General features: G+C 49.1%; 6 protein-coding genes across 6 annotated transcripts; 3 read left to right on the forward strand and 3 right to left on the reverse strand.

Moving 5' to 3' along the window:
• Positions 1-1,482: 1,482 nt before the first annotated feature.
• Positions 1,483-3,365, forward strand: P170DRAFT_426549 (putative MFS nicotinic acid transporter Tna1; the record flags this gene model as incomplete). Its single annotated transcript, XM_024847715.1, has 8 exons — positions 1,483-1,753; positions 1,816-1,931; positions 1,984-2,050; positions 2,113-2,252; positions 2,298-2,580; positions 2,632-2,922; positions 2,964-3,083; positions 3,142-3,365. The coding sequence occupies 8 exons, from the start codon at positions 1,483-1,485 to the stop codon at positions 3,363-3,365; spliced, it is 1,512 nt and encodes a 503-aa protein (XP_024704978.1).
• Positions 3,366-4,240: 875 nt separating this feature from the next.
• Positions 4,241-5,518, reverse strand: P170DRAFT_357925 (MFS general substrate transporter; the record flags this gene model as incomplete). The annotated part of the gene is made up of 1 exon (XM_024844250.1): positions 4,241-5,518. The coding sequence occupies one exon, from the start codon at positions 5,516-5,518 to the stop codon at positions 4,241-4,243; it is 1,278 nt and encodes a 425-aa protein (XP_024704979.1).
• Positions 5,519-6,350: 832 nt separating this feature from the next.
• On the reverse strand, positions 6,351-7,034 carry P170DRAFT_409245 (GNAT family N-acetyltransferase; the record flags this gene model as incomplete). The annotated part of the gene is made up of 1 exon (XM_024846763.1): positions 6,351-7,034. The coding sequence occupies one exon, from the start codon at positions 7,032-7,034 to the stop codon at positions 6,351-6,353; it is 684 nt and encodes a 227-aa protein (XP_024704980.1).
• Positions 7,035-7,695: 661 nt separating this feature from the next.
• On the forward strand, positions 7,696-9,390 carry P170DRAFT_409248 (putative C6 transcription factor; the record flags this gene model as incomplete). The annotated part of the gene is made up of 1 exon (XM_024846764.1): positions 7,696-9,390. One exon carries the CDS (start codon positions 7,696-7,698, stop codon positions 9,388-9,390), a length of 1,695 nt encoding a protein of 564 aa, XP_024704981.1.
• A 170-nt stretch (positions 9,391-9,560) lies between these two features.
• P170DRAFT_437236 (GFA family protein) lies at positions 9,561-10,667 on the forward strand. The gene is made up of 4 exons (XM_024849316.1): positions 9,561-9,924; positions 9,998-10,044; positions 10,108-10,171; positions 10,260-10,667. Exons 1-4 carry the CDS (start codon positions 9,873-9,875, stop codon positions 10,508-10,510), a joined length of 414 nt encoding a protein of 137 aa, XP_024704982.1. The 5' UTR covers positions 9,561-9,872; the 3' UTR covers positions 10,511-10,667.
• A 45-nt stretch (positions 10,668-10,712) lies between these two features.
• P170DRAFT_384880 (putative aminotransferase) lies at positions 10,713-12,024 on the reverse strand (the record flags this gene model as incomplete). The annotated part of the gene is made up of 1 exon (XM_024845696.1): positions 10,713-12,024. A coding segment is annotated over exon 1 (1,290 nt), but the record flags the coding sequence as incomplete, so codon positions are not given.
• Positions 12,025-12,518: the final 494 nt, after the last annotated feature.

Here is a 12,518-nt window from a genome sequence, read left to right on the forward strand (position 1 = left end):
GCCCTGCGCAAGGTTCTATGTCAGTCTAACTGTGACGGTATCACGCTTCTTCTTAGGGTACAATGAACGGACCCGAAAGCCAGGCTCTCCGCACACAAACGGTGCTTTCGAAGCTCTTGTAGGATGCCACTTACTATATTTGGAGCCCACCATTCCGGCAGCTTGAGAGCTGTCATGTCAGAAGTGTCCTTCTCAGTCGATGTGGCCTGGTATTGCAGACCATAAAGGCAAGGATATGCTGTTGCTATTGCTGTAACTGTTCAAAACAGCAAGATTGGCGATATGTATGATGATTGTCAATATGCCGTGGTTTGCTCGACAACCATGCAATTTGGCTTCAGGGGCCAAGCTCGAACGAATATGTTTGAATTGTCACTGGTATCTGCTAAAAAGAAGCAAATTCAAGGTTTAAAAAGCAGCGATAGCTGACGCAGCTGATGAAGGCAGAATGTACTCCTTTAAATGTTCTGAGTAGGGGATAGAGATTGGGAGAGTAGTAGAGAAGATGCAGAAATTGAAGCTCACTAGATTACGTCGAGGATGAATCTATGCTACGGGTCTTTTGGTGAATTTTTACGCTCAGATGAATACTGATTCACTAACCTGATATAGTGAAGGAGGATGGATTGAAGTATCGTCCAGGTCAGAGAATTCCAAGATTCTCCAAATTTACACTATGATAGTGAATCAAACCCCTATCGGCGGGAAATCGAGGATGCCGAGAATCACCAAAAATAATGAATAAAAGAATTGATGGCTAGTTCCCTAGGAAGCAAGGGTGGTCTAGACGCTATGGACATACATTGGCCGTATGGGGATAGCCGAATGGTGGGAGTGTTGGCATTTCGTGGCGTAGTATTGCAACATCCGGCGCCTAGTCAGGAATTGTGAAGCTGTGTCGATTTCCCAAATAGGCAATTCCTCGGAAACGCAGGAGATCACCAATAACAAGCAACTCTGGTTGGCAGAATTTATCTCCATCTGCATAACCATACCGATGGGCGTACAGAATTTAATATGCACCAATTATTAACCATCACTCGATCATATATCTTCAGTCTCGACCACATAGTTTACTTTTTTCGGAGAACAGAGATAGTATCTTTTCGCATCGCTTTAATAAAACCGGAGACGTTTGTCAACACATTAGTGCTCCTGCTTTTTTTTTCAAAGTATTCTAATAGTTGTTCCTTTGTTAGACCTCGGCGTGATTTGCCGGTTGTCAACCCATTTCGGTTTATTCTACGCCTTTGGATTTGGCAACTGAATACATCGGCCTCGCTCCGGGGCTAAACGAAGATCAACCGCCAAGCCGATCGGGCTCAGACCGAGAATGCGGGATAGTTCACACTCAAAAGTCGGTGTGGAGAAGCCACCTCATTATCGTGTTGGCACCAGTGCCTTGCTTCGTCAGAGGTTTCCTCTAAAAACTCCACTTCGTGTCATTATTCGCTCCACCGGTTACATATTCCCGACGCCACCATGGAGAAGACTTCAACAATGAACATCGACCACCTTGACGACAGCCCGAGACACTCGACGATGGAGAAAGTCCCCCACGATGAACACTCACCGCTTGAGTTCACGCCGGAGATGGAGAAGCGCGTCCTTCGGAAAATGGACCTGCGGTTGATTCCGATGCTGTCGCTGCTGTATTTGCTGGCGTTTCTGGATCGAGGGAATATCGGGAATGCCAAGATCGAGGGGATGCTGGACGATTTGAATATGACGGGACCGCAGTATAATTGGACATGTAGGTTGTTGTCAGATGGGTGTGCGGAAGAATGAACGAAACGTGGAAATGACCTCGAATAGTGACGGTGTTCTTCTTCACCTACGCTGCGTTCGAGCTGCCGAGTAACTTGCTCTTGAAGAAATTGAGGCCCTCGCGATGGCTGCCGTTGATCATGATTGCGTGGGGAATTGTCATGGTATGCTTCGTGGACAGGGCCTGGTGCTTACAAGCTAACAATTTTCATACAGACATTGATGGGAGTGGTCCAGAGCTATGAAGGGCTGTTGATTGCTCGTCTATTTCTCGGTCTAGCTGGTTCGTTTTCCCAATGCTGTAGGAGGTATGAAACTAACACTCATATTCCTTGCGCCATGTAGAAGCAGGCCTTTACCCCGGAACCGCATATTACATCACCCTCTGGTACCCCCGTCATCGAGCGCAGTACCGACAAGCCATGTTCTTTAGTGCGGCCAGCATTGCGGGAGCTTTCTCGGGCATCCTAGCCTATGCCATTGCGGTACGTATTCCTTCGATGACGGAGCTTTGTTCTGACGACTCTTAGAAAATGGACGGCGTCGGTGGACATGAAGGCTGGCGCTGGATCTTCATTTTAGAAGGTCTCCTTACAGTTGTCGTGGCATTCATTGCTCCATTTGCCATTTACGACTCACCCGAAACAGCCACCTTCTTGACCGAGGAAGAGCGACAGTTCGTCCTTCATTCCGTCCGCTTTCAAACTTCTGCAGGGCACATTGGCCACATGGTCGAAGAGGAGGAAATCAAATTCCGACCTCGTTATGTGATCGACGCCTTGCTGGACTGGCAGGTCTACGTTGCATTGATCAGTATGTCCCCCCATTCCTGGCTCGTCAATCCGATACTCACTTCACCCACAGTGTTCTGGGGCATCTCATGCCCTTTATACGGCATATCCTTCTTCCTACCAACCATCATCAAGGATCTGGGCTACACCTCCTCCACAGCCCAACTACTCACCGTCCCGATCTACGTCACGGCCGCGATCGTCGGAATAATAGGGGCATGGGTATCTGACCGACGGTGCCAACGGTCCCCATTCATCCTTTTCTTCATGTTCCTCATCGCCCTCGGCTTTGTCGTTGTTCTCGCCTCCACCGGCAAAGGCGTCCCGGGCGTAGTCTACTTCGGCGTCTTCCTCGCTGTAATCGGTACGTCTCAGTCTTCCCCAGCTTGACCACTACTCACACAGAGAAAGGAATCTACCCCGCGTTCCCAGGAAACGTCACCTGGTTGAGCGTCAACCTCGCAGGCGACTATAAGCGCGCCGCCGGCATGGCCATGCACATCGGTCTTGGGGGTCTAGCAGGCGGTAAGTCCTCCATTACGTCCCGTTTCCTTTCTGCGGAGTCGCTTCTAACATGAGCCAGCCATGGCGTCAAATTTCTACCGCGCGCAAGACGCACCGGAGTATGTTCTCGGGCACGCGCTGGAGCTCGGGTTCTGTGGCATCGGGATGATTGCTGTCTTGGTTCTGCGGTTTTCGTATAAGACGATTAATAAAAAGCGAGAGCGCGTTGATGTGTCTGCGTATGATCCGAGCGAGATGGCGAAGATGGGGGATCGGTCGCCGATGTTTAGGTATATGCTTTGATGTTGGGGGTGGATATATATCCGAACGGGTAAGTGTTGTTCTTGGGTGGGCGTGATATGAGTTGGGATGGACTCGATCATTATACTCTAGGGCTTGGACAGTCCTATGAAAAGAGAATGAGCACTTTAATGGGAATGCTGTAAATGATTTGCTTGGGTGGATGAGGCCTCGAGCCATGATTTTCGGTCAATTGTTTGGACTAATGAGGACTCTCAAATCTATAAGGAAAATGGAGATACTGCAGGTGGCTCACTTTATGTTCTCAATCAAAATATGGCGAAGCAATCAATACAATAAGCTGGGGAAAAGAGAAAAAGAAAAAAACCAATGAGAATTGAATATCTCAAGGAAAGTACTGGTTGTGTTTAGCCCATATCGATCAAACCCCGGTCAGTCTTTCTTCGGCGCTAGTGGCCGGCTTTTCGGCTTTTGGCTCAGGAACTCGCAATAACGGGGTTCTAGCAGGCTGAAAGAGACTATTCATTGAGGACTAATTGTAGAGATTTCTAACCAGTTTGTACAGTGAGACATCTTAGTGTTGTGTTTTAATATTTCTGACGATGCCAAGTCACTGTAAAAGGGAAATGCTTGAATAAATACATGTCATTGGGCTAGCACTTTATATTCTCTATGAAACTGAGTTGAGTTGATATAGGAATTGTTGTTTGTCATCCAAAAAGACTTCCTCAATAACACGGTATGGTAGGGATTGACATCCGGGATTCGTCTTGTGGGCCTGAGCAACTTCCAAGTGCGTTTAGCCCTGGATCAGCAAGCTGAAACCATATCAAGCCCATGTCCAACAGAGAGCACCGAATATCCTCTCCACCTTCAAAGAATGGTGCAATTTCTGATAGGCTTGGTACAGTACCATATCACATCCTCGCATTGAGCCTTAAGCCAGTCTTCGAAGCCCGAGCCACAACCAGCAACAAAGTCCCGACAAACATGCTAACCGCAGCAAAGATCTGAGCGTATTTATAACTCCCATTACCACGCTGCACCAAAGCCCCCGCAATCGGCGAGCCCGTCAGCGCCGCAAAGCTAACAACCGTCAAAATCATGCCCGTGCGGACGCCAATCTTCGACAAGTCCACCGTCAGCGACGCCAGACTCGCAGGGAACAGTGATTGAAGGCTTGCCGAGAAGAGGCCGTAGAATACAGCGAACACGTAGAGTCCACTGATGTTGACAACACTGATCCAGGAGAAGAGGGCGATGGATGATATCATGGCGACGGGGACAAGGAGATTGACTGGTCCGGTGTATTTATCCGCAAGGAGGTTAGGGAGCACGCGTGCGGGAACTCCGACGCCGTTCATGATCAGCAGAAGGCTGATGGATACGGACTGGGTGGCGCCAAGGGTCCTTGCGAAGCTGCTGATGTAGAAAAATGCGACGTAGAGTCCCCAGAACACGAGGAACATGCCAAGACTGAACATGAGGTAGCTGAATTCTCTGAATGCGTTCCACTCCACTATAGGACCGCCTTTACGCGGGGGCATCCTCGGCTTGAGGAAGATGAACGAGGGGGTGAGCATGGCGAGGGTTAGAAATCCGAGGATACGCATCGTCCATGGGAATCCGATTCGCGGGAGCAAATTATCGACCACCGCTGGGAAAACAAGACCGCCGGTACTGGAGCCCGTGGCTGCAAGACCGATTGCCAACGAGCGGTTTTTAGAAAAGTAAGTCGGAAGGAGCGAAAGGATTGGACAGAACATAAGACCACTGCCAATGCCTAGACACAGGCCTTGTGATAGGAAGACCTGCCAATATTCCGTGGATAGAGAGGCCATGAAAATGCCAATAAGGGTCAGGAGAGCTCCCGATCCCCAGACTGCTTTGAAATATCCGGCATCAGACATCCGGCCGGAAAAGGCCCCCAAAGAGAACAGAAGAAAGACCTGGACACTGCCGATCCAGGAAATTGCCGATGGGCTCGCGTTGAGTTTCTGGGTGTAGTATGTTTGGAAGACACCGAAAGTAGTCACATAGCCCCAGGCGTTGCAGACTGTAAAGTGTGACCAGAGAACTTGACTCCAAGCGTGAAATCCGCCATCAGGCGGTGGACTAAGGTCCTTTGGAATATGGCACGTCAGGAATGAGCATATAATATTTCGAAAAGGCCTTTGATCGGCTGAATGGTCCATGTTGGTTTCGGAACGGTTATTCTCGATATCTATTGTCCCATTTCCTGACCTTCCCTCTGTCCTGGTCATATTTAATATTTTCTTTTCTCTTCTTTACTGCGCAGCGATTAGATTGCACGTTGTTGATTTTCGCAGGATGCCCACGCAAACACAAGCACATTTGCCCGAATGCTTCAAAGAACTCGTCAGCTAGGTCGAATACCACAGGATGAATGATAATGCTCCTGATGTGAAGCACTTCGGATATTTGAAAGCTTCTGCTCATAGTGGACTAGGACCTACCGAAAGTGTTCTCGCACTCGTGGTTATTTACTCTTAGTGAGGGGGACTTATCTCGACCTAAGAAATCGAAAGGATATCAAGGCCGGAAAAACTTATCATTGTGAGAGGAAAGGGCTCTTAAATTTGGCACCACTATCATAGGTAAAGCGGGTTTGACGGATAAAACGGAGATACTGAAGACACGAGTGATTACAAATTTATCGTGATTGACACCTTTACCACGGATTGGTAGGAATGGTCATAAAAATCAGTTTCTCCACCAGTTAAAGTATTTTATGCACATTCATCTTATGCAGTTACTGGGAGAGAAGAATTATGGCCGCAAGACGATGCGTGCAGTCAAGATGTTGCCTTTTGAGGTCGTATCGTGCGATTCAACGCAGATGCTTTTTCCTGTCTATATGGATATCTCGTGATGCTAGTACAGTTACATTATTGCGGAATTGAACTGTACGGGTTTGGACAAGGGACATATCCGATGCTCTTTCAAAGGTGAGGCTTTAACAGTACTAGATCTGCTGATACCGTTCCGAGCCAGTTTGAATATGTCTTAATTTCTAATTCTTGGGAAGACTTGCATCATAATATACGATGTCCGAGCACAGAAAGCCTCGTTGCTTTCAAACCCTTCGGGCAGATGATCCTCCATACCATTCGCCTTGAAAGCTTCCGCCAAAGTGCCCCTCCCTGCGTCTTGAAACCCGAGATTCTTATACATTCTCCAGACATCATGTAATCCGGGTTTGACCATCAAGCGCACACGAACATTCGGGGGGTGAGATCGATAAGACATGACGTAATCCAAACCAGCTCTGTACAGAGCTTTGGCGATGCCCTTTCCCTGATGCGCAGGAAGTGTGAACAGGCCCAGCATCTGCCATCGTTCCTCCTCTTCGTCCGAGGCAGGATCCGGCTGCCCTGACTCTGGTGGTAGTGTGAAGTTTTCTCTGCTTTTCGGGCCAGAGAATGTTACTTGGGCCACCCATTCGAGAGAATCGGGATTCGTTTCCGACGGCGTAGTCGCGGCGCAGATGAACGTCTCCTTGCCATCTTGGAGAAGGTCAGAAACCCAGTATTCGTCGTTGAAGGTGGCTTCTGTTTCGTATGTGGATGCGAATGACGAGGGCGAGAGTTGTAGGGCTCGGAGACGCAGATTTTTATAGCGCTGTGCGGATGCGAGAATGTCCTCGGTTTTGGACACGTGAAACAATTTATACTGATTGTCTAGAGCCATCTTTCTCGGTAAGGATAATGGATGTAAAGAATGCAGGAAGGATAGATCTTTGAGGTAAATTCTGGAAAGTTTAAATAAACCCCAAGACGGTGGAGATGGATTATATCCGCGACATCCGTTACATCCGCTCTGGGTCCCGATGGCAGGTGGGCCAAGATAAGAGATTCTTGGAGGACGTTTTCTAGCCTGAAAATCTTTTATGGCCTGTAACACCAAATAGAAGGTGTGCATAAGGGAATTTCATTTTTCTAGGCCCCTCTGTGCTACCACGAGGAAACCCTTGTGCCGCGAAAGGTTGTATATATTGTTGACCATTCCGTGGGAGTTGGTATTAATTTTAGTTATCAGGAAAAGCTGAATAAAAAATCATCAAAGCCCGTAATTTCAATTGAAAGGCCTAGTGATATCCACTTAATCCCAATACTGCACTACACATCAAATTTAGCAAAAGACAAGGATATAACGAGTGTTTTGTATAGAACTGAGGAAGTGATCGTTGGCAGAAGAATACTTGCAACACCATACCGTACTAGCCCGATATGGACTTGATTGGTAAGCAAGACCGCTTCTGTCAGTAACTCGTTATCACAACATCGCGAACCAACCTTAGCAACGTCTGTAATTGACCAAGTGCTACACTCGAACCATTGGAACCCCTGAAATGACAAGCCGTTCCAAACGACAACGACGTTCCAAGATCGCCTGCGAACCTTGCAGGATTCGGAAGAGAAAATGCGATGGCAGCCACCCCTGTGGGACATGTAGCGAGTTCGAATACCGATGCTACTACGACGTGGACTCGCGCAAGAAAAGAAATAAAAATGATTATGTCTCACCTACCCGGTTACTGGAGACATCGCAGCCCGACTCAACCCCAGAAGCCCCCACGCCACCAGCGATCTTGCCACAGCAGGTACCCACTGCACCCACTTGCTTGCCGGCTCAGATTCTCGAATCTAACTCCGGCGCCGCTTTTGCTAGGCAACTGGCCCTGAAGTTTGATCCTGTTAATGCTCCAGAGCCGCAGATATTTGCCTGGAATATTGGATCTCGCCAATCGTCTGACCGTGTCGCCGCGCTGCCGATTATAGATATCATCTCGCAGCACGAGATGGAGGCGCTGGCAGATGTGTACTTCGAGAAGGTCGATCCTTATTATGGATTTATTGATCGCAACAGCTGCTACGAACACTTGAATTCGAGATGGTCTCATCCGTCCCCGTTTGAGCCATATGACGTTGTTCTGTGTGGAGTAGCAGCAATGGGATATCTATTTAGCGCAAGGAAACCACTCAATGCAGAGCATCTTCTCGTTGAATCCGCACGATCGTCTCTAAAACGTTGTTGCGCATTTGGCATACACTCCTTGGCGACCATCTCAGGATGGACTCTTAGGCTTTCATACCTCCGACTGACGGGCACGCCTCACGTGGCTTGGATGTCAAGCTGTTCATTATTACATCTAATGGAAGCAGCTGGTTTCCATATCGGGCCATCATCCAAGCCGTTGCTCATCAAACCGCCGCAAAACATTGATCACAACATTCGACGAAGATTGGTAGGCTTCGCACTATACATCAACATGTGGATATCGTTTGATCTGGGACGCTCCAGAGTCATCCTGCAGGGTGCCTGCTATACGCCCCCGATAAGTCCGGAAGGCGACTACACGGCCGAGATGTTGAATCTCATCCCTCTGTCCGAGAGCCTAGATCCGCACAAACCAGTGGACTCTTCTCAACTCAAGGCAATGCTTTCCAATATCCTCGCAAGCCAGCGTTCACGACCGCCATCGGTACTTTCTCAGTGTAATCTTGTACTCACTATCTTCCGACGCATCCGTGCTCTGAACTCGAATATTTGCGGGGACTTTATGGCGCAGGTTCTTGCCTTGATTACTCGAGCTCTTGCATGCGCCCGGGAACTGGCTCTTCACAATTCCCCCTGGAGCCACGTGGCAAATGTGCCTTTCCAAATCGTCTGTACTTTGCTGGCGATGGACAGTCCAGAGTCATTGGCGTTATTAGACGACGCTATGGAGACTCTCAAGAATGTGACAGATGCCTATAATACCGACATGATGAAGGAGGCGTATCGAACCGCCGGCCTGCTGATTTTACTGCAGCAAAAGCGAAAAGATCACGATTCGAAACACCTCAGCAATCTTCTCGGGGCTCATTTCTCGACTGCATCTGAGCCCAACCCCAACGGAGACGGTTCAGATCATTTGCAGCCCGTGCATGACTCCAGCTATCTCGATGCCCTGTTACCGGATGACCTACCCAGTTTTGGGAACTTCGATTTCACCCAGTTCTTTGTCGCCGATCCCTCGGATAGTTTTGGGCTTGATATATAGAATTCACTCGGTCGCAATTTGATATACCGAGGAACTAATTCTTCCAAGCCAGCAGTTGTATCTGAGTTGGCTAAAGGGGGATGTTAGTCATGGCTTGTGAATGTTCCGGGTTTGATTCGGGGTTTGATCTCGGAGCGAACACCGAAGGCCGAACCTCAACGCCGACGTTGAGGATTGACTTTTTGGTGTCATCTCTCGTAAGCAGCCCAGCGAATTCTTGCTGGAGTGATATGAAGAGAGAGAGGATCTGACAATAATTCGGTGGAAACACCTACTACTAAAGCGGTGAAACTTTTGAAATCTAGACCATTGTCATGCCACTGGGCACTCGCCGTGCCCACCTTCGGCGTCTGGTAGAGCGGGGAAGCGGTCTATATAAACGTCATGCAGCCCCGTGGCGACTGATGCATTTCTCTGCAGAACAACCATTCCATTTTTTGTCTCTATTGTCATTCTCGAACTCACCTTGAAACTCAATCATAATGCCTTACTCCGGTAGCTGCATGTGTGGCGAGATCGCCTACAACGTTGAGGGTATGCCTTTCTTTCCCTTCAACCCCCTTCACTTTTATGAAAGCGCATTGCGACTAGAGACTAATAGGACTAGTGGATAACTATTTGTCTGCTCTCTGCCACTGCACTGATTGCCAGAAGGTGTGTAATCTGACAATTTATTCACCTCATCTGACCTCACGGCGAGTAAACTAACAGAAATAGTGGACCGGCGGTGCATTCACTTCCAACGCGGTCGTCCCTCGATCCAGCTTCAAAGTGACCAAAGGTAAACCCATCTCTCTTAATTATCATCCCATCAAGCCAACCACAAACCAAAAAGTACAGAATGAAGTAGAGAGAACTAACCAACTCAGGAACCCCCAAAACCTATGACGTCACCGGCGCCAGCGGCAAGATCAACAAGCACTTCTTCTGCGCGAACTGCGGCTCCAGCCTGTACACCGAGCTGGAGATCATGCCGGACAACACGGTCGTCAAGGCCGGAACGCTGGATAACGGCGAAGCGAACCTGAAGGGCAAGATTGATATCGAGTTCTACGTTAAGGATCGGCCTCAGTATCTGGGTGCGCTGCAGGGCGCCAAGCAGGAGCCGATGTTTGGGTAAATGCTTCATGGCAGGTGGATGTTTGGGGCATGTGTAGCATTGTGAAGCGTGGAGTTGGGGAGGATGGGGTTTAGGCGATCCCGCTGGTGTTAGTAGATTGATTATTTGTTGGGATGTGTAGTTCAGTTGAAGAATGACATGAATGATTCGATTTAGTGACAGAAACTGCTCTTTATATACAAGACCTTCAGATCTAGCTTCCCAAAGCCTCTACAATCCTCCGCAACGCCTCCTCCAGATACTCCTTCGGATGCGAAAACACGATCCGAAACCACCCATCTTCCTCAGACCCAAACAACGGCCCACTCGCCAGAAACACCTTCTTCTCCACCAGCCTCTGCATAACCCTATCACTAACCTGCTCATCTGCCCCCACCTCAGGATGCATCTCCCAAAACCTCTTCCCCAGATCCACCCACAGAAAGAACGCCGCGTTACAGCCCTGCGCATGCTGAATCCCCTGCTCTCTGAGCCGTTGCACAACAAACGCATACGATTCCCCCAACTTCCTCCGATTGAGTTGAATATACTCATCCGTGAATACAACGTCCTCTAGAACCAAAGCACTAACATACTCCGCCGCCGCAGACGGATACGAATAAAGCGCCATATTCCTCAACGCAGCCATCAGACCCTCATTACCCTGCGAGATAATCGCGCCTAGCCGCAGCCCGTTCGCGCCAAAGTCCTTGCTCATGCCCCATAATACGTGGACGAGCTCGGGGTCAATAATCCCTTCCAGGTCAATCGATAGCGCGGAGACAAATGAAACAGCGGCTGGACCTTCATGATCAACTGTATTTTCCCACGTGGACAGCGCGTAGATCTCGTCGCTGATGAAGTGCATCCGGTATTTCTGGCACAGGCGCATGAGGTCGATCAGCACTTCGCGCGGATAGCATCGGCCCAGCGGGTTATGCGGGTGGCAGAGCATCAGCGCTTTGACCTGTCGGCCTGTTCGCTGCTGGAACTCAAGCAGCGCTTCTTCGTACTTCTCCACTGCGTCTGAACTGAGTGGATCGCAGCCGTTGAATCCCACGGGAACGACATTCGTCCCAGGGCGAGCGGATATATCCGCAATGAAAGTCCCGTAGTACGGTCTTCCGAGGAGAATGCCCTCGCCGGAGTCAGCGAGCGCCCACGAAAGATGCTCAATCGCCGAAGAGACACCGTTCGTGACAAGGACCTGATCTGGCAGAATAGGAGTAGCGGGATTGAAATGGCGATTGAGGAAGTTCGATACGGCGGTCTTGGTCCGCGTAGATCCGCACGGCCCGTCGTTATACGTGAGCCATTTCGTGGGCAGCTCGAGCTTCGTGTTGATCGCTTCGAGGAGTTTCGAGTGCATGAGCATATTCTCTGCTAGGCCGACGTTGACGAAGCCATCTGGGTTGCTCGTTTTGCAATATAGGTCGGCGACGACGTCCCACATGATGCTTTTGGATGAGGCGGTGGCTTCTTGGGCCCGTTGGGACATGGTGGATGGTGCCATTTTGGAGGTTTGTATAGATGAGATGAGTAGGGGTTTAGAGGCAAGGAAGATACATCTGGAAGTAAAAGTTAGAAACTTTAAAGAAATAAAGACACCGGAACACTATGCTGTCAACGCCGACACCGGCAAACGCTTATCCTCGGGCTGAGTCACCGGCGAGAACCATGGGTGAGGCAAAAGCCGAAGGCCGGTAGCTTCAACTTTCTCGGCGTCTGCTCCACTGCAGATTCGGCTAGCATAAGTCTGTTAGGTAAATATTCATATTTGCTGAAAGTGCGCAGTGATCATCTTTCCTCATCGGCTATTATTAACGGGTGACTATGCTTTATAGTCCCTATGACAAGCGGTGGGATTTTATATCCTCCAGAGATTGAACCCACTCATCATGATTAATGAAATCTGGGGTGCGATGGTTAAATATCACATCTTTGACCATCCTCCTACCCAAACATATATAGACGTAAATAGCGCGAGAAACATTATGACAGTCGACTTCCAAGCATGATAAGACAGAAG

Source organism: Aspergillus steynii (assembly GCF_002849105.1).
Source record: "Aspergillus steynii IBT 23096 chromosome Unknown P170scaffold_4, whole genome shotgun sequence".
Classification (NCBI taxonomy): Eukaryota; Fungi; Ascomycota; class Eurotiomycetes; order Eurotiales; family Aspergillaceae; genus Aspergillus; species Aspergillus steynii.